The sequence below is a fragment of the Pteropus vampyrus genome, unplaced genomic scaffold (assembly GCF_000151845.1).
Source record: "Pteropus vampyrus isolate Shadow unplaced genomic scaffold, Pvam_2.0 Scaffold296, whole genome shotgun sequence".
NCBI lineage: Eukaryota > Metazoa > Chordata > Mammalia > Chiroptera > Pteropodidae > Pteropus > Pteropus vampyrus.
Genome location: NW_011889077.1, coordinates 217,265 through 241,529, shown reverse-complemented (window position 1 = coordinate 241,529; position 24,265 = coordinate 217,265). Strand labels below are relative to the sequence as shown.

General features: G+C 58.4%; 2 protein-coding genes across 2 annotated transcripts in view; both read right to left on the bottom strand.

The window, feature by feature from the left end:
* Positions 1–6,956, bottom strand: part of SUMO3 (small ubiquitin-like modifier 3) — a 17,852-nt gene extending 10,896 nt beyond the window's left edge. The window contains exon 1 of the mRNA XM_023521130.1: positions 6,856–6,956. Coding sequence (XP_023376898.1) covers positions 6,856–6,956 — 101 coding nt within the window. The remainder of the gene's footprint in view (positions 1–6,855) is intronic.
* Positions 6,957–8,128: 1,172 nt separating this feature from the next.
* PTTG1IP (PTTG1 interacting protein) overlaps positions 8,129–24,265 on the bottom strand; it is a 16,659-nt gene continuing 522 nt past the window's right edge. The window contains exons 2-6 of the mRNA XM_011376358.2: positions 18,077–18,129; positions 15,390–15,498; positions 11,993–12,167; positions 11,147–11,193; positions 8,129–9,742 (exon numbers count right to left, since the gene is read on the bottom strand). Of these exons, the coding sequence (XP_011374660.1) occupies positions 9,696–9,742; positions 11,147–11,193; positions 11,993–12,167; positions 15,390–15,498; positions 18,077–18,129 (431 nt within the window). The 3' untranslated portion in view covers positions 8,129–9,695. The remainder of the gene's footprint in view (positions 9,743–11,146; positions 11,194–11,992; positions 12,168–15,389; positions 15,499–18,076; positions 18,130–24,265) is intronic.

The following is a 24,265-nucleotide window of genomic DNA, read 5'->3' as shown; positions in this document are numbered from 1 at the left end:
CGGGCCGAGGTTCCTGGCGGTTGGGAATGCGTCACGGGGCGGGTCCCCGCGCTATCCCAGCGGCCCCGGCTCCCGGGGGCGCCCAGGGCACTGGGGGCGGGGGCGACGCGCTGAGACCTCGGGGGCGCTCGGGGCACCGAGGGCGGGTGGCAAGAGGGCCTCGGTGGGCACCGAGGGCCCCGGGGGACGCACAAAGAACCCAGTCCATTAGGCCAGCCCAGGTGCGGCGTCAGGGCCAGCACTGGCCCATTACCTGGGGGCCTGTGCGCCTCCTCAGTGCCCCGGTACACAGACCTGGTCCCTCGCCTACTTAAGCTCAGCCAGCCAAGCCCAGGCGCACGTTTCCCGCGTGGAGAGTGCGTTTCTCCGAGGAAAAAGGAAAATGAGGCCAGTCTGGTGAACCACTTCCACTGGCCACGGGGGCCCTGGGTGAGGCAGGGGCGCCTCCGCGGCGACCCTCTACTGGAGAAGACTGGGTTCGCCTTCACTGGGGAGCCAAGCGTCAGGGCGTGAAGAGCCGCGGGGGTGAACCGAGGCTCTGCCCACCGAGGACACATTCCTTGTGTATTTTGAAGCTGCACAAACTGAGGTCTGACCTCCGTCACCCAGAGCTGCAGGTGGGCAGAGGCACCAACGGGTCAGGGATGTGGACTCTTTCTCTGTCCCGTTCTCACTCAGCTCGGCCAGGCTCCCTCTGCGGCTTCATCTCCCTTTGTCTAATCCCGGCTCGGGGCTTCTGAACCTGGCGGGTGGAAGCTGAGCGCGCGGGGAAGATCGTGGGATGGGCGCAGGAGGCCCTCTTGTGACCGTTTCGCTAGTCTCTGGAGTGTGCACCCTGTGCCAGATCCTAGTGCTCACAATCTTCACAGCAGCCCATGTCACAGGTGAGGCAATGGAGGTGCTCAGAGGTCACATCACACACCTGCAGTCCCAGAGTTGGTAAGCAGTACAACTGGGATTTGAACGCGGGCGCTTGGTCAGTGAGCTTGACCAGTGTGCTCTGGGGGCGAACCCAGGGTTAGGCCCCATCCGCACAGCCACAATGGGCACTCAGGCAGACACTGGGAACAGGCCGGAGGACACCGCCAGAGTCAGGACATCTTTCAGTACCACGAGGCCCGCGTTCTTAGGAGTCCCAGCTCTTCCTGTGCGTCCGTCTGCAATCCTAGTGCCTCCCGAGGAAATGGACCGGTGACGGCTGGCATTTATCTGTTGCTCAGTGTGCCCAGCATGCTGCCGGGGTGCATGATCCCACTCAAGCCACACAGCACTCTGAAGCGGGGGGCCTCGTGATCCCTCTTTTGCCAACTAGGAATCAAAGGTTTAGGGGGAGGGGGCCTGCACGTTATCACACAGCTAGGATTTGAACCTAAATGATGGAGCCGTTTCCCTCCTGGGTTAGCCCAGCTGACTGGGTTCCACTAATTTTCTGTTAAAATCACAAAGCCATAGAGTCATGTTTTCATGGACTCTTAATTTCACAAACCATCTTTGACTCAAAAAAAATCACTTTCTTGATCAGAGGTACCATTGAGGAGAGGGGAAGGGGACTCCTCAAAACAGGCTGCCGTGTCACAGGTCTAGTCAGCCCACCTCCCGCCTCTGCCGGGTCCAAGGCTTTGGTCCTTTTCATCCTGGAATCTGGACGATGGCCCACCTCTGCCAGAGGATCCCTAGGTACAATGGCCAGCTCAAACTCTGCTTTCGGGAGAAGGGAGCCTCCAGGAACCAGCCCCTTCCAGGAAAGAGAGAGACGGTGGGGACCAGACCATCCCCACCCCCAAGATTGTTGGCTGTGGTGTGACTTTGGGTAGGCATTGTTTGGATCCATTAACTCTGACACCATCAGTTATAAAACATAACATCATATTGCCACATACACATTCAACTATGGATGGAAGACACATCCCGGTTTCAGATTTAGAGTATGAAAAATATATAACTTAGGATTGATGGAGCGCAGAATCTAAATGTGTTATAATAAGAAATTAGTTAAATTATGGTCCACTCATAATGAAAGTCTATGTCACTATTAGAAGGAATGTGTAAAAGAGTAGTCGATAACAGGAAAAGGTGCTCATGTGATGTCGATAAGTTTTTTTTAAAGCAAATTATAAAACCATTATGGTTTTAAACAAGAAATCTGTATGAAATATTTTGAAAATCGGAAGACATCAGATAGCTACCAAAACAGAACACTTTCTCTAAGGGGCGAAGAGCCCAGAAAGAAAGGATGTAAGTTTCCCCTTCGAGGCGTTTGGTGATGCGTACGATGTATGTATCTTGTTGGGCCCCCATAACAAAACACCACAGACTGTGTAGTTTAAGAATAATTTATTTCCTCCCAATTCCAGAGACTGGAAGTCCAAGATCAAGTCGCCAGCAGGGTTGGTTTCAAGCGAGGCCTCTGTCCTTGGCTTATATAGATGGTCAGCATGTCCCTGTGTCCCTACATGGCCTTTCGTTTGTGTGTGCACGGAGGGAGAGACAGGGAGGGCGAGACCTGCACGATACGGTCCGTAATGTATTCAGTGGACAAGAAGTTGAAACACTGAGCACAGCTTTGTCTCATAGGCTGGAGGAGACAATAACTGGGCATGGCCAACAGCAAGATAAAGTGGTAGGGAGCTCTGATAAATAACCCGGACCTGGAGCTAGCGCACTGAGGTCTACGACAAAGGAGTAAGCCTGCAGCGTAAATAGATTAGTCTGCACAAAGACAAACCCCGCATCCAGACAGCTCACTCCCAAACTGGACTAAGCTGATCTGCTCTCCTCATTGCCAGCCTGAAGCAAAAAGAAATCTCTGGAGGAAAGCAGCATCATCCAGGGCCTCAAATTACCTAAAATATCGATATATAGAATTGAATGAAAGTTAACAAAGAAAACCAGAAGACAAATGATCTAAAACCAAGGAAAAAAAATATATATGTAATATGTATATAACATATAATAGTAATATTATATATATATATTAGTAATAAACCCACAGGAGAACACGATGTCGGCATTGTCAGACACAGACTTCAAAGTCACTTTGATATATTCAAGGAAATAGATTATGAGATGCAAATATTCAGAGAAGTGGAATCTGTAAAAAAATAATAAAATATAAACTTGAAAACAAAAATACAGTCTGTGAAATTATGAATTTGGAAGATGGTTTTGACAACAGATTAGACACAATGAAAGAGATGATTATGAACTGGAAGATGGGTCAGAAGAAAATATTCAGACAAAAACAGAAAAAAGTATGGAAAATATAGTGAAAGGCCTAAGAGATAGATGCAACATGGTGGGAAGATCTAACATTTTTGTAAAACGGAATCCCAGAAGGAAAGAATAGTCCAGAAACATTTGAAGGGATAATAAAAGAGGATTTTTCAAAATTCACTAAAGATAACACACCGCAGATTACAGAGAAACTACCAACCCAAATCAGAATAAATGCGAAAACCACACTTGACTATATAATCGTAAGCCTGCCGAGAACCAAAAGCAAAGAGACTATCAGACAGATATTTAAAGGAGAAAAAGACATCGGACTTGGCAACAGCGACACGGAAGCCAGGCGCCCATGGAATAACATCTACAAAATGCCGAAAGAAATTGACGGCCTACATAGAGTTCTGTCCCAATTAAAATTTTGTATAAAAACGTAAATGAAATAAAGATATCCAGAAAAAGCCAATCATCTAGCGTTCATTGCCAGAAAGCACGCACTAGAGGAAATACTAAAGGGGGATCTTCTAGCGGAGGGACGTCGATCTCAGACGGAAGCATGGAAAAGCCAGAGGGAACGAAGCACGGAGAAGAGCAGACATATGTAGGTGAATCTAAGTGGATAACGACTCTATAAAACAATAACGATCTCCGGATATCCATCCACCCCCTTACCTATCCACCATCCACCCATCCTTCCATCCATCGGTCCATCATTTGCTCATCCATCCCATCCATCCATCCATTCATCCACCCACCTACCCATCCATCCACTCAACTACTGACCCATCCATCCATTTCACAAATGCTTGCTCAGCTCACAGCAGATGACGGTACTGTCCTTGGGGGCAGGAGACAGATAATGAACAGATTGGCATGTGCCATACGAGGTGGCAAGATTTGCAACATGTCAAGGTAGCTGGTGAATACCCCCAGAATTCCCTTTCTTGTGCATTCTAGTTGGAGTGGGCCAAAGGCAGGTTCCTGGGAGATTCTGGAGCACAGAGAGGAGTTAGCGGCCACTCTGCCTATTTACCTTGTGGGCGCAGCAGCAGGCCAGGAGTGAGCGGTGAGCTCCATGACAAAGGGCCCTGCTTCTGAAGGACCCCCTTATGGAAGAGGGCAGAGGCAACGAACATGAAGACGGGGCTCAGTCCCTCCTTGAGAGGTCCCACTGCTCATGACCCTTCGTTCCTGTCTGCCCACCTTGCAGACTTTAAGCCCCGGCATCAGATGAGTCTCACAGGGACTGCGTGGGATTCACAGTCCCATGATTGTGGCAGCCAATTCCCCGTAACAGATCCATAGAAAACGGGTGGATGGGTGGATGGGTGGGTGAGTGGGGTTAGTGGGTGGATGGATGCACGGACGGACTGACAGACAGATGGACAGATATCCTACTGGTTCTGTTCTTCTGATCAGACCCCGCTACATTAGGTAGCCAGAAAAACTGAACAACAGATCTGAGTTAGGGAACAGATCGTAACTAAGGAGGGCTCTTCAGGTAGGTGGCCATGGAAAGTGCACACACCTGAACAGAGGGAGCAGAGGCGGGCGCTGCCAGGATGCCTGAGAAGGTGCCCCAGGTGCTCCAAGGAGCAAGCACAGCAGGGTGGGCTGAGAGGGGCTGGTGTGCTGGAGGGAGGGAGATGCAGGTGGAGACCAAAGGGCGTCTAGAGCGTGCAGGACATGAGGGCTCCATCTGAAAGCTAAGCCGCCATCTCGACACCGGGGGGAACCCGGTGCCGCCCCCGCCCCCTCCCCTGGGGCAGCTCCGGGCTGGTCACAGGATTCCCGTCAGTTCTCTCTCTGGGGCAGGTTGCCCTTGATCTTGTCTTGGCTCACCTTGGCACCAGTGCCTCCTGGCGTCTGACCCCTTTGACCATCCTGCAGTCTCCCTGTTAGGAGATGTGAGCGCCCAGCCGGGGTGCGGGGTGTGGGGTGCGGGGATCCGTTTCTTCTTGCCGCTGCATGGACTGCGTTTCTGTCGTGGGCTCCACACTCACTCATCCACGCGCTGGGCTCGGCTGCCTCGTTCTTGGGCCGTCGGCTCCTTTGGTACCTGGGGCCACTTGGCACACCCAGCGCGCTTCCAGACAGGCCTTCCCCGCCCCTGGACTTTTCTATGTGTGGGGGAAGCCGTAGGGGGTTGTGTGGGTCCCCAAACCAGACCTGAAGTTTGAAGGGGTCCTTCAGGCCAGAGAGGAGAGGGTGCAGGGCAGGGGCGGCGGCAGGGAGAGCTGTGGGCCCAGCCAGGCTCTGGGGGCGCAGGGGGGCTGGCGCGGGGACCCGGGCAGGGGGGTTTGGGGGGACTGCTGCACCCTGCATGTTGAGGCCCAGGTGACAGGGCTAGACTTCGGCTGGCGGTGGTAAAGGCCTGAGACGTGATGGGGTCAGGGTCATCGGGGCCTGAAGCAGAGGATGGGAGGGCGCGGGCTGCCAGCAGACCCTAGAACCTACCAGCACGTGCTCCTGTGTCCCCTGAAATAGCTTACCCTGACAGTAGGGCCTGGAGCCTTGGAATTCAGTCACCTATCCAGCCCTGTGGCTGAGCACACAGGCTTCCGGTGTGCCGCCGCCCGCGCTCCTTCGGCCAGGGTCCAAGAGGCATGAGATGGTTAAGCCCTCGCCAGAGGGTGCTAACTGGGTGAGTGGCAGGGGAGGGGGCATGCAGGAGCATCAGCTGGCACCCGGGAGGTGGGACAGTTCACGCCCAGGGCCTGATAGGCAGCCCGGCCTGGCAGTAGGCCCCATTGGCCTGAGGGCTCAGGGCTGTCCATCATCGAGCACCCTAACCTCACTCCAGGTCACCCGGAGGGGGTGGCGCGCCCTGGTACCCTTCTTGGGAAAGGGGCCCAGTCTCCAGAGCAGGTCATCCGACTTTGTGCCCCCCCGCCCTGGTGGGGTAAGGCTTCCAAGCAGGGTCGGCCAATGGGGCCTCCTCCAGGCAGGGCCCAGCGCGAACCGGCCCACCTCCTCCCAAGGACCGCTGGCACCCCAGACGCCCAGTCCCCGTCACTCACCTAGTCAGCACCCCTTGTGGCAAGGGCTGAACTGCTTAGTGCCTGGTTAACTATATGTCTGGTTAACTATTCATAATGTCTGGTTAACTGTCTCCATGCCCGGTTAACTATTTTATGTCTGGTTAACTGTCTTCACGCTGGCTACTCCTTACACCGGGTTACGACCCTTTACAGTGACTGAGTCAACTGCTCTGGCAAGTTGACGCCGCTTTGGATTAGGTTCTGATCAGAGACCAGTGTCCCTCCTCGGCCTGGGCCCTGCAGGCACCTGAGCTGACACCGGGGTGGCACCCCTTCCTCACACTGCCCTCTGAACACGAGTCTCTGAGACCCTCCGAGCGACTGGAGCTGGCCCTTGGGATTTTGTAAAGCTGCTGTGGAAACAAAGATGGCGACGCTGTCAAACTGGGGCGTGAGGTTAGGAGTCGTGAGGCAGGAAGAAAGTGCCACACCGTCGCCCTGTCAGAGATGCTCACTGACTCCACCTGGCCCAGCGAGCCCCCTGCAGAGCAGACGGGACACGCAGAACGCGGGAACACGAGACTGTCCAGAGACCACGGGAGCGACAGCTGGGGTCGCTGCCACCTGTCATCGAGCACCCCACCCTCACTCCGCCACTCCCGCCACCAAAGCATCCACTTTGTCGATCAGGTGCCCGTCCGCCAGCTTAGAGAACCAGAACCCGCAGAGGAGATCCCTGGGGACCGTCATGCTGATGGCGTTTAGTGGCTTCTCCGCAGGCAGCAACCACTCAGCACTCAGGCTCCAGAACACGGGACGGCCGCTCCGGGACGGCGGATTAAGGGCGTCCAAGGTTGACGGACGGTTCCCATGGGGACTGGATGCTCTGGAGGACCCGCCAGGCCCAAGGCCATCCCAGGACCACGTCTGGGGACAGAGATGTGACCTCCTACCTCCCCCATCTAGATTTGGGCCTGTAACCGAGACGTTCCAGAACGAGAGCGGGAGTTGACGGCCCGTGTGCTTTTGACAGGAAGTGGGTGGCGTGCCGCGGGGTCCTGCAGGGCAGGCTCCGGTGTCCTATGCGGCCACTGGCAGACAGGCGTGTGCCTACGGACACTGACGCAGCACAGGGAGGTCCTGGGCCCTGAAGACTGACACAAGAGTAAAACGATCTGGCAGCAACTCAGAAGAGGGACTGGCCGCTCCCCACACCCCAGGAGGGAGGACAAAGGGTGGCAGTGTCTGTCGACAGTGATGTCTCAAACGGGAGCCACGGACACAAAGTTCAAAGGCAGAGCTGCCTTCTCCTGGGGTTCTCTGAATCCGATTCCAGCAGAGAAGGGAAACGCGGCCCGGGCGGGGGGAGGATGCATGGACAGGAGTGCAGGGCTGGCCGGGCTGGGGACCCAGACAGTCTGAGGACATGGGCCTCGCGCACCAGGAGTCGGGCCCAGAAGTCTCTGCCTCCATCTGGCAAGCCTAACTTGCCTCGCGCTCCGAGTCCCAGCGGCCCGACTTCCGAGGGCTCGACTTACAATTCTTCCCCTTCACAACTGTGAAACGTGATAGGACCCAGCAGAAGCCGCATCGCCAATTCCGAACGTGGTCTTTTCCCGGGCTGGCACAGACAGTGCGACACCCCCTTGTGACGCTGGGCAGCGGGCAAGCTGCAGCTCCCTGTCGGCCATGCCATCCAGAAGGTGAAGGGCCTGGACAGCGTCTCCGTGGCGATGGACAACTCTGCCCCCTGCAGGCTGGTGGCCCAGGCTGAGCCACGATGCTTGCAGGTTAGGGGTAAACGGCATGCTTGGCTTACGACGGGCGACCCCACCGTCAGTCCAGGCGACCCCACCGTCAGTCCAGGTGCATCTATAATCATGTTAACACCGCCGAGAAATGAAGCACAAGGACACAAAGCATATTCAGCAAAAGCATGTATTAAATCATTTACTGGAAAATGGGTAAGAATCAAGGCACTCCAAACATCACAGTTTCCTGGAGGTGGTAACCCGGCTGCTCCCAGCACGCATCGGAGAAGGCGCGTGGGCCAGGGCGGCCGGCCCACTGGGCCCCCAACACGCTGGACTCGAGGCGCCCGCGAGCCACACGCGTGGCAACTACTGCACTAACAGGAAGTTTGTGACGCGTTAAAGTTTCTCCTATGAACAAACAGCAAAGAATCGACGTGTGCGGCCGCTGTAAAGTACTCAGGAATGTTTCACACGGCTCTGAACTGCTACAAAATGCCCGAGAAATCAGAGAAGTCAGAGAAGCCAGAGAAGTCAGGTGGAGGCTTTGCAAGAGGTTAGTGCCTCGGTGTGTACGGAGGTTACTTCCCGCACAGGCCCGCAGAGGCCAGTCGGCTGTCTGGCGCTGTTGCGGCCACACTGACCTGCCCATGAACTTACGTGGGGGGTGAGCGCGTGGCGTCTCCCACGTGCCGGGCACCCGACTTTCCCAAAGCCAAATGCTTCCTCATTCAAGGCAGCCGGGCAAAGGGGGCTCTGGCCAGACTCAAGGACAGTGGCGGCCAGGCGCGTCACTGCTGCCGTCCCGGCCATGCGCTCAGCCTATACTGAAGCCACGTCTCTTGATCAGAAAGAAATGGCTCCACCGTGCATGTGGCACCACAGGGCACCTGGAGGCCACCGACGCCCTTATGAGAAACTGAAGGACAGTCTCGTGAATGCCCGGGACAGAGAAGGGCGGCTCAGGGTGAGGTGTGTGTGGCGTGTGGAGACCCCGCCCCCCGCCTCCTGGTGCACAGGGCCTGGGGCCTTCCTCGTAGCTCGCACCCCACCTCATGGCAGGGAGAGCCTCAGAGACCCGGGAGAGCACCTCAGAGGACAGGTGACTGCACGCGGGGCTGACAGCTGTCGCCGGCACACGGTAGCACCCACCGAATGCCTTAGGGAGGTTGTTTCGAACTCCATTTATAATTCACGTTTTCACTGGAAAACAACCTTCACGTTCTAGTAAAGATGCAAATTTAAAAATTACCCAATAAATGGTCTCGACTCTGACAGTAAATTTTTTTGGTGCAATCTTCTAGGCAGGGGAATAAACTCCAAGAATTATTTTTAAAAATATCTCAGGTGCAGTCGCCTCTCAATGCTCTTCTCTGCAGCTGAGGTCAGAAGTGAGGCCGCCCTTGCCACCAGGGGAATGACGGGGACTGGTCGGCCCCGGCCCCAGGGCCGTGGGAAGCCCGGGAGGGACAGAGGGGAACGCAGGGCCGGGCAGACCGGTGGCCGCAGCGGGAGGGGAAGGACGAGCAGGCCTTAGGGTGTCAGGCTGTGGAGTCAGCGAGCAGCTCCCGAACCGAGTCCTCCTCAGAGGGGCAGCAGAGACGAAGGCGGCCCCGGGCGGGCTCAAGGTCTGCAGCGAGTAAACAGGAAACAGAAGGGACAGACGCCCACGGGCCAGGGCGGGCCTGACCCCAGGCCGCTCCGCGCCTGCGCCACAGGGCCGGGCGGGGAGTGTGCTCTAGTTGTTTTCAAATCTCGCGTAAGGGTTTTCTTCTTTAAACAAACCTGAAAGCAAAATGGACTCGATTAGGAACGCACCCGACCAGCAGGAGACAAAACCCGAGAACGCACTACAGCGAAGCTTCGTGCGAAGGTTTACTGAGGCCGCACAAAAATGGGTGTTCCGAGCAGGTTCAAATCCTACGTGAAACCTTTTCTTGAAAGTCAAACCACACAGGTGACTTTAAAATTGAAATAAAATTTACCGAAAACAGTAATTTTAAGAAAAAAAGGTCCTAAGAAGTGAAGACTTACTTGCTGATTCCCTTAAAGAGAAATTAAGAAATGTAAAGCCAGTATTTATTTCTCCCCACAGGGGTTGGCTGATACTATACAGAAAAAAGGAAAAACCATCTTACTTTAAACATCCTCACGAACACTGATTGACTCTAAGAATTAAGCCTACGTAAGAGCGAAGGCCACCGTCAACTCAACTGTCAAGTATGACGGCAAAAGTGCAGCGAAATGTGCATTTAACTGTAAAATAAATCCGCAGTGCTGGAAACGCTCTTCGTGCTGGGGACGCCGCATGCTCTCCGTGTTTAAGAGCCTGCGTCACACAAGGTGATTACCTGCAGCGACAGCCACGGACCTGTGTACTGCGGACGTCTGTGCTATTCTTTGGGTGCGGATGAAAAAAGCTGGGAATGGGGGTGAGGGGGGAGGCAGGGGACGGCTGTACCGTACCGGTGGGTTCGGTCCCAAAATGCCGTGAAAATATGCTATTTCCTCGTACGCACAGGGGACTTCACAGTAAGTGCATTAGTCCAAGAAAATTCTAGATTTAGCACGGCTGCCTGGCCCCCGTCATGTGGGCACAGGACCCCCGGGTCACGAGGTCAAGGGCAACAGAGCGCTGGGGGCCCTGCGGCTGCCGTCAGTGTGGCGCGGAGGGAGTGACCGCGGCTGGGGCAGGAGGCGCGACCGCCACCGTGCGCAACTGCTGACCATGGGTGCAGACTCAATGTTCGCAAACACCGATGGCAGCCAGCCCCACCCCCGTCCTGCAAACAAACCCCAACACGCCAAGGCGAGACCCGGCCAACTGGCAGCAGGGCCTCGGTGGGGCTGACCCTTAGGGAAGGGGCGCAGCCGCGACCGTCAAGAGGCAGGGTGAGCACACCCTGGGGGGTCCGCGGGCCGAGGCCTACGTGGACCGTGTTGTTGACCCTCGTGGGCACACGGCGCTCCTGGACAAGTCTGGCTTAGACCCACGTCCCGGGCCCCGTCCTTCAGGACACTGCGTGGGGTCAGTTATGGCCGCTCTGCTCGGGACAACCTGTGCAGCAGGGGCATCTCTGTCCCTGGGGAGCCCACAGCCCGCCCTACGGCCTCCCGAAGCGTAGTGATGACCAAGCCGCCGGGCGGCGCGCACCCAGCCGGGACGGGGACCCTCCGGCCCTCACTCACCGTATTTCTTCCTGATCTCGTCGTGTCTCGACTTCATCTCTGCTCTCCTGAAAGTCAAAGGGCGACGCTCAGCACCAAACTCCGGCGTCAGTTTAAAAGAAGCCCCGTCGCTTCCTTCGGGTGCAGTGGGGACGAGTTTGGCCGCCGGGCCACACTGCCACGGGGACAGGCAGGATGGCATTGCGGAGTGTGCTGAGGCTGCCCCAACATCGTGCCATTCGATCTTTTATTCAGTAAAAGCGATTCGAATGTCTGAAGCTGGGCGCTCTGCTGTCACATACAGGGGACGTTCTGGTCGGCAGAAATCTCACGCCAGGTCCTAGAGGTGGTCATGCACGTGGGGACACTAGTGCTTAGGGGCACATGCCTTCAGGGCGACGGCATGGAAACCAGTCCAGCCTCAAGCCTCGCCAATGGCTGTCTGGACAAGTCAGCGCCTCCCCGAGCCACCCTGTCCCTTGTCTAGGAGGCACGGTGACCAACGCCCATCCTACGGCCGCATCACACACGCCCGCCGAAGTGCTCTGAGCAGAGCGCTGTTGGTCAGCACTGGCCGCACAGAGAGCCAGCTCGGCCACGGGCAGACGAGCGACCCACGTGTCCTTCCTCCGAGCCTCCGTGCGCTCGTCAAGAAGGCAGGCGGGGTGCACGGCCTTCAAGGCCCTGCCACCGCAGCACCAAGGACCTGTGGTCCGGACGTCGTTAGCACGGGGTGCTGCCAGCCGGCTCCCTCCGGCCGCGGCTGGGCCCCCGCACCGCGCCCCTCACCCCACACCACGGCCTGGGGCGCTGTGGCTCAGCAGCGTGACGCCGCGGGCTGCCGCGCGGGACGAGTCCGGGCCTCACCTTTCCTCCTGCCGGATGCGCCGCCCCTCCTGCTCCCTCATGACCTTCTCCTCGGTTCTGTCCGGCTTCCGGCTCCTCTTCGTCCCGCAGCAGCAGCAGCAGCAGCACACGGCGACCGCCAGCAGGATGCTGCCCCCGATCACCGACATGGCGATGATCAGCGCCTCGAAGTTCACTGCAGACAAAGGGGCCGCATCAGGGCCTCTGGGACGGAGTGGGGACCCGCCTGAGAAGTGGCAACCCTCCCCAGGGGCGCAGCCCGCGGAACCCAGGCCCACGGGGCGGCGCCTGTCAGCACGCAACTGTCACTGCTAACGATTCTGCTAACCACGGACCGAGGCCACAGGTAGCTTTTCCCACCGCCAGGGACCGAGATGTTTTAAGCCCAAGAAAAGCTGACGACCACCAAGACTCCCCTAAAACACCCCAAGCCTCAACTCCATGGAGCTCATGAAAGAGGCTGTGCCTGATGCAACTTATCTGTGTCGAGGTCAAGGACATCGCCTTCCCCCCACAGGAGCAAACCCCTGACCGCAAGCCACGATGACCTGCAGCCAGGGGCATGAAGACGCCCCCTAAGCGGCCTCAAACAAGCTTACCACCCCCGGTCCTGACCGGCCTCCTGAGACAAAGACGAACTTAAGACAGGGTTTATAATTCCTTTCAACTTCTCTTAATGATTTACAAATTAAATCTCGTCAACACGTTTGTATTCAAATCCAACCCCAGCCAAGCAAAGGATGCTGTAACACTGCTCCTACAGGTGTCTCCAGTCATCCAGGTAGAATGGCCACTGCAGAGGCTTCAGCGGCCACCGCGCCAACAGCGGTGTGGCCATGCTGGGCTCGTCGCACGGCAGGTCCTGTCTGTTCCTTGAAGGGGAGGCCAAATGTGCCCCCAGAGCCGACCGTTTCTGACCTCACTGGTCTTTGGGTTGTGGCCAGGGTGGGGCTTGGCGGGCGCGTGTCCCGCCATGGGGACATGGATGAGAAGGCCCAGTGCCCCGTGCCCCCGTGAACTGCACTCTGTGCCTGTGTGGACCTGTGACACACTCCAGGCTGGCGGCAGGCGGCATAGTGCTCGCTCAGTGTTTATTCAGTTATCTTTAAAATCAGGAGTAAGGGACATCCAGTCAGATGCCTTCTGAGCTTTACTGTGTTCTTCTTTGACCTGCTCTAGACGGGCTTGAATCACAGGAAAGAGTTCCAATAGACAGAATTAGAAGGAAGACCCTCGCTGGCAGAGGGTGTAATTTTTTAGCTAGAGAACTCTAAAATAATCAAGTTTAACACCAATGAGGTCAACAAGATGGCTGGCTCTAAAAAAATACCTACCCCCAGAAGAGCCTTCCTGCTCAGCGGCCAAAAGCACTCGTAAAATAAATAAAAGCAGAAACTCATGGCAACAGGAAACAAAACCATGGGCTCCCCTCCCCGCCACCCCGCACAATCTGCGGCCCCCACGACAGGACGTGAGGGGCGGCCGGCCAAGGGCGCCACACCTGGCTTCTGGGCAAAGTTTCAAAACGGCAAAGACCTTGCTTTTCTCCAAACAAACATACATATTTAAGGTCGTTGCAATTAAAACCCCAGGACAATTTTGTCTAAACTAGATAAATGATTCTAAAGTCTAAGAATAAAAGCACCTGTGGTATGAGCCCTAAATTTAGTGTGGCGTGTAACCCCGACATCTGATGAAACCAGAGGGGCCTCGCAAGGCCCAGCCACGAGCTTCCCTCGCACCTGTTCCAGACCAGGCCCTCCGGCCACAGACCCAGCCTTAGCGCGGGGACCAGGCCCAGCTCCTGCTTATACCCGAGTGGCAGGTGTCCGTCCCCTGCCAGCCTGTGGAACGGCTCACATCTTCTCCAGGGACCGGGGCCTCCTCCCACAGCCCCTGGCTCGTTCCCACGTTCCCTCCTCTGGGCTGTGACTACAGGTGACGAATAAACTGCCGTGCCTCTCATCTGTCCGGTGTTGTGTGTCGAGGGTTCGGCCGACAGCCCAGCAGCCCTGGGGCGGGGCTTTTGTTCTGGAGACTCCCCCAACCTGGAAAGGGGCCCCCGCCATGTGTCACTAGACAAATGCACTTCACGATCACCGTAGGCTGCCGCTCATGCCCACCAGACGACCACGTGAAGATGACAACGAGTGCCCCAAGGGCTGGCAGGGACCTGGGACAGCTGGACTGCCATGCGGCCTGGAGGAGCGTAAGCAGGTACAGCTGCTCTGGAAAATGCTTGCAGGCCCGCTGAGGCTGACCACGTGTGCGTGCGGGGAGGCAGCTATCTGGGCCTCTGTCTACCTGTGTGTCCACGCCGCAGACTGCAGTCTGGGGGGGACTCAATATGCGTGCACCCCATTAGAAGTGGCGCTTCCACTTAAACAGTTCTGCTCCACACACCCAGGGTCCCCTGGTCCAGGAGCAGCTTCCGTGGGACAGTGGGACAGTGGGCAGGGAGAGGTTCCACGAGAACACAGCCGTCAGGCAGAAGCAGAGGGCAGCAAGGCCCAGCGAAGCCGTTCTGGTGTGAGGACAGCGGACAGGAAGCCAGCTGGGGGACACAGCGGTCGCACGTGTACGCACCCACACACGCCCACACAGCAGGCACCCGACCACCACGCACACACTTCGGGAGTCTCTGGGGCTTCGACACCAAAAGTATTTCTGACAGAGGATAACGGCTTCTAAGATGGAAATTAGAAAAAAGCCACGTAAGTAAGGAATAAGTTGCTGATGAACTTAAGATGCAAACACATCTCTGAAGCCACAAAGCACCCCAAGAAAACATGGCTCCTTTATGCAGCTTAAGAAGACAGCCTCTGCCTGGCCCCAAACTGGAAGCCATAAAAGGAAGGAATGATAAACCCAACTATGTAAAAAGAGCTCCATGGAGCAACGCACGGCACCAATTTAAAAGGCAAACTGGAAACTGATTTGGGTCACACAGAGGGCTGATGTCCCTGCTGGCGGAATGCCCGTGACTCAGCCACAGGCAATCAAAGGGACACCTGAGGAACGGCAGGTCGTGGCCACGCGAGCAGGGACCGCTCCCTCAGGAGTCGGAGCCCCTCCAGAACCACAGGAGGTGTCAAGGTGACAAATGTGCTGAGCCATCCAAATAGCAGCCCTCATCCCCTCCCCCGCCCTGACTGGAACCCCAGAACGTGGGGCGACCCAGTGCAGAGCCAAGGCTGCCGGCCTGAGGGCCTCCAGACCCGGGGGCCCCCAGCTGCTCTTCCGGACCCCGCAAGCTCCCACTGGCAATCCGACTTCCTGCTGGCAGCGTCAAACAATTGCTGGACTGTCATTCCCGGCAGCTCAGGTGAACTGAGCACAACCAGAATGTTCAAAATGGCACTGGCTGTCCAGGAAGACGACGGGGACGAGGACTTACCCCAGCACACGCCCCAGCGCGCGGAGCTCAGCTTACAGAGGGAGGCGGGTGGCAGGAGTTTTGCCACTGGGTAGTCCACGCACGTCCTGTTGGTGTTGCACCAGAGACACTGAGAGAGATGAACATCAGAGCAATGTGAGAAATTCAGTGTGAACACCAAAGGACCGCACTGTCCCGCACCCAACCCCTACACCGCCTCTACCGCCGACCACCCCGACCGCTCGCCCTGGGAGGCTGGCAATGGCCTCGGCCCCAGCCCAACACGGTAGCTCAACAGGTCCCACTTGCCAAGGCCATGTTACTCAAACCTGTCCCATCAGACACACTGCACAGCCACGCGGCATCATGCTGGTGTGACGGACGCCAGGCGGCCACTGCCCCGGGCCTCTGCAGGCCTGTTCCTCGGCCTGGAACGTTCCTCCCAGGGCTCATGGGGCTCCTCCAGGAGCCCGCCCCCCCACAACCTCCTTAAATCTGCCCTGCCCCCTTCTGTCTGGCAGCACCTGTCTGCGGGATGGCAGATGTCTGAGAGTGTCACTGGAGGGTCCCTGGCAGGCGGGCTGAGCCTGGCCCGTGGCTAGAGCTCACCGAGTACTTGTTAGTGTTCCTCTGTGACCACAGCATCGCTGTGTAAACACCCTATCTCTGACCCCTACAATGGCACGGAGTGAGTGGCGCTATCCCCGGCCATTGGGAAGGTGGGGTGACCAAGGCTCAAGGCATCTGCCGGGACCTCAGGGCCGGGACCTCGCAGATGCTCTGAGCTCTCGAGTCACGGTGCTCACGGCGGGGCCAGCACGTCCACCCTGCGTGCGGGGAGCCCTGAGCTGGTGCTAGCTGCTGGCTGCCAGGGAGGGGGGCTCGGGCCACAGGCACACGCCCGCGCCTCAGGCCTGGGCTGTCATTTTAAGGCGGGAAGGTAACAGTTTCGCTGAGTTTCTTCCTTGGCATTTTTACAGGATAGAAAGTCATAGTATTTTCTTTTCCCAGGTCAGGGCAAACTATTACAAAGAACAGTCAGCCGGGCCCACCAGGCCTGTTTACATACCCCCCGTCTCGGTGTGCTGCGTTCACAGAGTGCTCGGCACACAAGTGACAAGCAGCGGCGAGGCCCTGCCCGTGCTGGCTGTTTGAGGCCATCGCGCATTTTGGTTTTGTCCTGGCTTGACAGTTATTGGCAAATCCCCATTTTCAAACAGCTCAAGTTTCAAGTGCTTGGTTTTCCGATTTTCCACAGCAGTTTTACTGAAGCCCTGAGGCTCTCGTGGGTGGTGTCGCAGTGGTTCTGGTCTGTGCGGTCAGTGGAGTGACATGCAGGTGCACAGTTCAAGCGGTACCAGCAGGACGTGCAGCCTCAGGCTTGTGTCAGACCTCCCAGGCAGCGCACGCGCATCCTTCCAGAAACTTCTGTGAACTCCCAGATCAACCCACGGGCCCACCCCTTTCATCCACACGCATGTGTGTCCTGCACCCCGTACTTCCAACTTGCTCTGGCTGCGTTCGGAGTGCGAGTCCGGCCTTCAGATGAGGCGCCCGCCCCACTGTGATCCGGACCCGGCCCTCACCTGCAGCCCGCCCGACCACCCTCCCGGAGAGGCGAGGGCGAAACAGGGCAATGCCGCAGAGGTGCTCAGGGACTACGCAGTCACACGGCCCCCGGGCCACCTTCATGGCTAACGTGACTTCCAACCAAAAAACCGAGACACCAAAAGCAGCTCCACAGAGGAAGTGCCGCTGTGAGGACCGCAGCGGCCACACCCGCAGCCGCAGGACGCTCACCTGTCCAGGGTCATCAGCAGAGACACGCCCTACGACCCACACCTGCCGCGGGAGCGACCCTTGGTGAAGCACAGCCAGAGGCTCGGACAGCGGCCTCCCCCGGTGCGTCTCTCCTGGCCCGTGTCACACGCCCCGTGGCCGGGGAGAGGAAACACGCACGCACGGAAGCCCCGGGGGGAGCGGGGAGACGGCCTCCCCAAGCCCCGGGCCAAGGCCCCACGGAAGGCTTTCGCCCCCAGCCCGGCCGCTGGACCGGGGGCAGCTCGGGAGGCCGCAGGCCCCGACACAGCAGAACGGTCCCTGTGAGTCCCGTGACGCCCCCGACACCGTGGCAGGCTCCCCGCGCCATCCGCCTCTGACGGCCCGCTGCACATGGCTGCGTGTCAGACCCGGGACGGCCGCTCAGGAGGTGGCCCCACGAGCCTCGGGCCTGCGCTCCGGAGCAGCCCCCATCTGCAAGACGGACACACAGCCTGTCCCCAACAGTCCTCTAAGGTCTGACGACACCGACACGAGGCCTTGGTCACAGGCTAACGGTCATTGATCAGAGGCAAGTGTGGCCCCTGAGCCCGTCCTCTCTGCTCCTGCCCCGTGCCCCCTGCTGAATCACACTGCCACCAACACCAAGCCCACCGCCTCAGGGAGGCCGGCGCGTCCCAGCCAGCTGACACCTCCCAGCCATGGTGCCCCTCAGAATCTCTACACCCGTTTCAGGAGTCGACATGCACGTCACTGATGCTCAGGTGGCAGTTGCGGCCTTCACAGGACGGCTGGCTACGCCGAAAAAGGCTAAATTACATTTAATGCCAAGCACAATGACACCCCACACCCCGAGGGCAGAACCCGGGGCCCTCTGTGCTAGGGAAAGCGGCCGCTTCCAGGTCACGTGACGCCCGCGTGCTACTTACAGAGACATTTTTCAGGCACTCTTGGCAGGTTCTGTTTGTGTTCTGAGAACAAGCTGTGGGGAGAAGAAGAAACAAATCACTGAGAACTACGCGTGCACAGGGTCCTCTCCGGGCACCGTGGCCCCAAGGGGCACAGATGGTAGGGACTGAGCCCCACTGCAGCGGGCCCCATGAGGGCACCACACCGTGCCCAGTGCTGCCCACAGGGGTCTTCTGGAAGCCTTCGGAGGCGGTGAGCCACGGCGCGGGCACCACGGCCCACTAGCCAGCTGAAGCCACCAGTTCGGCAGCAGACACTCTGTTTGAACCAAAGGCCACAGCGATGCCAGCCCGGGTGACTGAAGCCAGACTTTGGCCCCGGGCCGGTTCCCCAGACACCCCTAACCTGTGCCCCGGGCTCTTCACAGCACTGCAGCTCCGGCGGGGGGGCCAAAGGCCACGCCACCACGGCAGGAGGGCACGGTGACCAACACGTTCCGGGGCACTCCATGCGCCGCTACTGGCCCCAGCCCACCCCTAAGGCAAGCTCGCACTGTGAAAAGAGCACCCTTGCGCCCCAAAACTTGTTTGCAAAGATGACAAGAAAGCAGGTATTGTGACGACTGGATCGAAAATTAAAAACACTGCTCAGAATTCGCGTCCGTGTGTCAGCTTACCTGCACTCCAGAACCGCCTCCCTGCCGTGGATGTGACCGTCCCCTGCCCTCCTCGTCAACGCCCCCCACCCTCGTCTCCTCGCCAGGACACGATGGGGGCATCTGCTGGAACCGGGGCCTCCCGAACAGCTATCCTTACTGATCTCGGACAAACCTCGTGACCTCTGGCTTCACAGACCTTTTTTTAGGCTGGCACGCCTCGGAACGCGTCCAGCGTCACACCAGGATTTCTGCGTTCCGTCGTAGGTACAACCTTCCTCAAGAAAGGACGAACGTGGAGCTCAAGTTACCGACACGCGCAGTGAAGTAAGTTACACGACTCTGTAACTTCCTTCTAAAGGCACGTGTGGCGGGCCAGGCCGGCCGGGCACCTGGGCAGGTGACGGCCAGCGGACCGCTAAGGGCAACGCCCGAGTGCTGGGTGCGGGGCGGTCCCCACACTGTTCTTTCAGCTTTGCTGTGTGTTTGAAGATTTTCATGATAAAACATAGGGGAAAAGCTTTAGCTTCAAGTTACAGCTTTTGGTTCACTGTACGATTAAGCAGGACGTGATCTGAAAGAGTTCTTCCACAGCCCAGTTCTTCCACGTTCCGTTTCTCTAAATAAAACCCCACGTTATCCGAAATGAAGTGAAAGCCCACCCTGCCACTATCACTCTGCAGCAGTTATCCCTAGAGAGACGGCGTCCGGCACCTCCAGCCGCGTGCTACCAGGTTTCTGCTGAAGCTTCTTTTAAACCAGTTTAAGTCCTCAGAACAACATTTTATTTAGCCCCAGGAAAGTGAAAAAACCTGACAACCCCTAGAACACGTCGGTTTCTCCAGCACTGCTAAGGGAGGCAGGGTGGCGGCACCCTGCCCTTTCAGAGGCGACGCTGGCAGGCAGAGGGAAAGACCCCTGTGGTGTTGGGGTGATGGGCCCTGAAAACCCGACCCCGGCTCTGCCACCGAAGGGCCTAGCGAGGACGACATCCGGCAGCCGGTGGGGCACGTGTGGTGCCCAGGCCTGTTTCCAGACGCTGCTCCCCAAAAAGGCATCCGCGCTCCTTGGAGAAATGGCTGATCCAGAACTGGGGCAGAGGAAGGACAGAGCCCTGGGCAGCCTGCTGTGCCAGAAGGTGGCACGAGCTAATGGGTACAGGAACCCAGAAGCCAGCTCGGAAGGGGTCCTCTGCGTCGCAGCAGGACAATTGAAACTCTAAGTCAATGACAGTAAGGGACTGTGACCCCTTGAGCAGTCCGTGATTTCACACTGACACGAACTGAATGAACCCAGGGAAGGCAACTGGCAAAAGGAGATGAGTTTCCACTTTGCGACCGTCACAGTAAACGGGGACGCCCAGACCACGGTGCCCGCTCACAGCGCCACCCACTTCAATCACCACCTATGACGAGACAATGCCACCTGAGAAGTGATCACAGCATCACCAGGATACCCTGTGACCATACAAGTGACAGCGGGTGCCTCCTGGTGGGGAGGGAGAAAGACAGCCACCCAGTGGTGGAGTCGAAACGCATCTGAGCGGAGGTGAAGGAAACCGGACACGGCCAGGTGACCGGCGGAGGGCCCTTCCAACAGGCTCTCCAGAGAGGGGAGGACGCGGCCAGGTGACGGAGGGGCAGAGACTGAGACAGAGTCACTGAATGCGCCCAGAGCGCGGGGGCGGGGCGCGGGCAGGACGGGGGCAGGGGGCACACCAGGACCCTGGGTAAACCAGGCTGTGCCCATAGCCTGCACGCCACATCAGGTCCTTGGGCAGCGTGTGTGCTGGTAACTGGCCAGGGTCTGGTCGTCACAGAGCCATTACGTAATGAGTCCTCGGCCCAGGAGAGACACCCCAAAGAACTGAGGGGTAGACGGCCACATTGCGACTTACTCTCAAACGGTGCGGTGAAAACAAACCAGCAGCCACGGCAAAGTAGGCATGGCGAACACCGCGGGGACAGACGGGGATTCGGGAGAGCAGCGTTCCGGTCACTCCTCCGACTGCTCGGTGGCTCTCCTGGTTTTCTAAGTACTGAGTCGGGCGAGGGCGGCTGCCTCACACGCCCGGCCGCAAGTCCTTTCCAGAAACGTCCAGGGAGGGGTGCACGTCCTCCTCGTCCTTCCCGACACAGTGGCCACGGGCGGCAGGGCCAGGTGCAGGGAGTTTCTCATGGGAATTTTCACTTTTAAAGTCTTTTTGATAACTGGTCTTCCGTGAACTGAGAGCACTCGGCTCCAAGGCACACGCGATAAACCTTATCCAGGGCCTCCGATGTCGGGCCATCATGAGTCACCAGGGAGGCACGGAGGTGAGGCGAAGGCCAAGGGGGTGACCTGGGCGCCTCCCGTGCCAGCACGGCCGAACAGGGTGGAGACGGCCAGAGAAGCAGGCTCAGGGCTGGAAGGGCAGTCCGTCCTCCCAAAAACACCAGAGCAGGAAGGACAGCGCCTTAACCATCTGCCACTGTTCCAGAGACGGGAGAGCTCTGTCCGTCACGTGGCCCTGTACCTCACCTCGCCACGGGACACAGAACACCACGTGCTCAGAGCCACAGAAAGCACGAGACGCCCTGAGAGGCAGGCCTAAGGCCACACGTGAATGTCCTGACGCCTGAAGCCTGACGACCGTCTCCAACTCAGATGCTTCTCAACGATTAGACACCTTCAAGCCTCGTTCACTTCGGAAATTAACAGACAGAGGAAGGTTCTTCTGTAGGAGGCACTGACCTAGGACCCGTTTCCGAGTTCCTTCCTAGCTTCAAGCGGGTCGACAGGTTAAGCACAAAAGCACACACTAGCACGCGGGAAGAGACGTTTTCCACGTAAGGAAACGAGTAAGGATATTGTCTGTGGTGCACGTGTCATACAACAGGCCGAGGGCTGCGGTGGCCGAGCCCCTCAATGGCAGAACAAGCCCGTTCGGGTGGGGCGCCCACCGTCCACTCCACGTGAGAAGCCAGGTGGGCACCCCCTACCTCCACGAAGACCAGCGAGAGGAGCGTGTGGCGCATGAAGCCGCGGCACAGTCCACGGGGGACCGATCGCCCGAGCCACCGTGGGAAAGCCCTGCTCCTCCACGGGGAGTGACCCCTCCACCCAGCTCCCGCTGCCAGCAGCAGTCGGGACCCCCAGGAAGCTCCTCTGGGTCCCTTCTGGCTGAGGTCCTTTGTGGGGTCGTCTTCCCCCAGGCGTGAAGATGGCTCTGGGGCCGAGTCTGAGCCCAGGCACAACAGAATTGGGTCCAAAAGCCCACGCAGGCCCCTCCAGGGTGACGAACGTCGCTCTCAGGGCTACGGGGGTCCCTAGTGCCTCCCCTGCACCAAAGCACCCGAGAAGACCATGGACAGCACTGGTGTGGCCCCGGTGTGAGGTCGTCCTAGAAGGCACACACCTGGGAGGGTTAACCTGATGTGTCACCTTGACTGGGCTAAAGGCTGCCCACACGGCCAGTAAATATGACTTCTGGGTGTATGCGTGAGTGTGCTTCAGGAGCCTGGCATCTGAGCCGGCGGGCGAGCCAACACGGGTCATGCTGCCCCACCCACTGAGGGCCCAGCGGAGCGGTCCGGCAGAGGGACAGATTCGCTCTCCTCTGGTGAGCCGGACGGCCACCTCCTCTAGCCCTGGGCCACCGGCTTCCTGGTTCTACGCTGCCTGCCCTCCCCTAGCTGTCCCCGGCCCCCAGCTTGCAGATGGCAGGTCATGAGACTTCTCGGACTCTGTAATCATGTAAGCCAGTCCGTCATAATTCTTTTTGCAGTAGCTCGGTTATAAGGGAAAGGACAGCTCCGACGTGGAAGCAGGCCTGAGCAAGAGAAGCGTGGCTCAGAAGCCCCCTCATAACTCTTCATAGCTCTGCTGGTTCCGCTTCTCTGCAGGATCCTGGCTAACAGCCTTACAGGGAGGACACCACGTCTTAAACGGTGTAGTCACGTCCCGCAGAATGACAACCAGTAAAAACTCACACTGAGCCCATGCTCTGCGGGAAGGGGGGACCTCAGTGCCCCCGCTCCAGTTACAGGTGGATGCAGACCCCAAGGGCACCTGGGCAGCAACCGCCATCACAGCCTGACAGCAATCCTGCCATCTGAAAGCGCTACTGATGACAGGAACGGCAGCCCAGCCCCCACCCACCCGGGACTGGGGCTGCTACCAGGAGACAAAGAGAAGCATCGCCCTGAGCCAAAGCAGATGAGAGCAGCTTCCAACTGGAAGGAAGTGGCGGCCTTGTGGCTGCAGGAGCTGCTTTCACCGAACACTGAGACGGCAGCTCCAGTGCCAGCCCCGGCCCTGGAAGGACTCGCCGAGGCACGGCACACGGGCTCTGGCGGCCTCAGCAGTCCACGGCAGTGTGAAAGGCGGAGCGGCCGAACGCACTCCAGGGACACTTCCTGTCATGCTCTCATGACAGGACCGCACACCCCGCAGCCACCGAGAGTCCAAGGGCGCACAACCGCTCTGCTTGAGGAGTCCTCGCCCCCCACTTCTGCGCAGAATTTGACTTAGACTGAAAGTTCCCTTTACAGTGCAACTGCTTTGTTAACAAATGTCACAAACACATACAGGTGAGTATGCCTGGAAGTGGACGGAAATACTCAGCCCTGCGCTGGGATGAACACGCAGCAAGAGCACACGGAAGGCGCTCGGCTGTGCACACCAGCTGGCGGAGCCGGGGCGGACGTGAGCTGGGACTCGCCGGACTCCCAGGCGGGCCCGGGTCCGCTCGACCTGGGAAGGTCATGAAACTGAGATTAAGCGACCTGCCCTGGCTCTACAGCTAGTGGTCACAGGGGACCTCCACGCACAGCATGAAACATTTCTGAAACAGATCTGGCCACTGCAGCCCCCAGCTTGAACCCTTCTCCGCTGTCCGCCAGGCCGTGAGGCTGTGTCTCCCCCCATGAACCCACCCTCCAGCAAGGGAGTGCTTGGGGTTTCGGCCATTCTCTGGCCCTCAGGTCATGCAGTTCCCCCCACTAGACCGCCCTCACCCACCCGCCCCGCATGACAGCTGCTGGTTTCCTGGTCAGCCCCACTGGAACTCAGCTCCTCAGGGACGGACAGGAATTCTGTCTGCCAGTCACCACCATGGTCCCAGCACAGGTGGTCAATCAGAACAGGTAGAATAACCGGATGAAAAACGCCCATGGCAGGTCTGGAGTGGAGAAACCGAATCGGCCTGTGTCAGAGTGGCAGATGTCACCGCACTGTGCTTTCCTGCCTCGACCGGAGGCACCAAACTCCGGGTACCCCTCCTCGAGTGTAGCCGGCCCGCGACACCGGCCTGGGCCTCCCGACCCTCGAGGGCCTGGCACCGGGGCGCGGGCCACCGACCAGTGCTGGGACTCGAGCAGGTCCTCCTTAGGCTCTCTTTCCCGACTCTGCATCTAGACCAGAGAGCTGTCTTCGAGAGGGTCGAGGGTCGTGCTGAGGGTCAGGCGAGGGCAGTGTGCGAAGCCAGGCCGACCCCGCGGGCCCCGCGACAACGCGCTGCGAGGCCGGCCGCCGACCTGGACCACCTCCCGCAGCCGCGCTGCGCGGCCGCAGA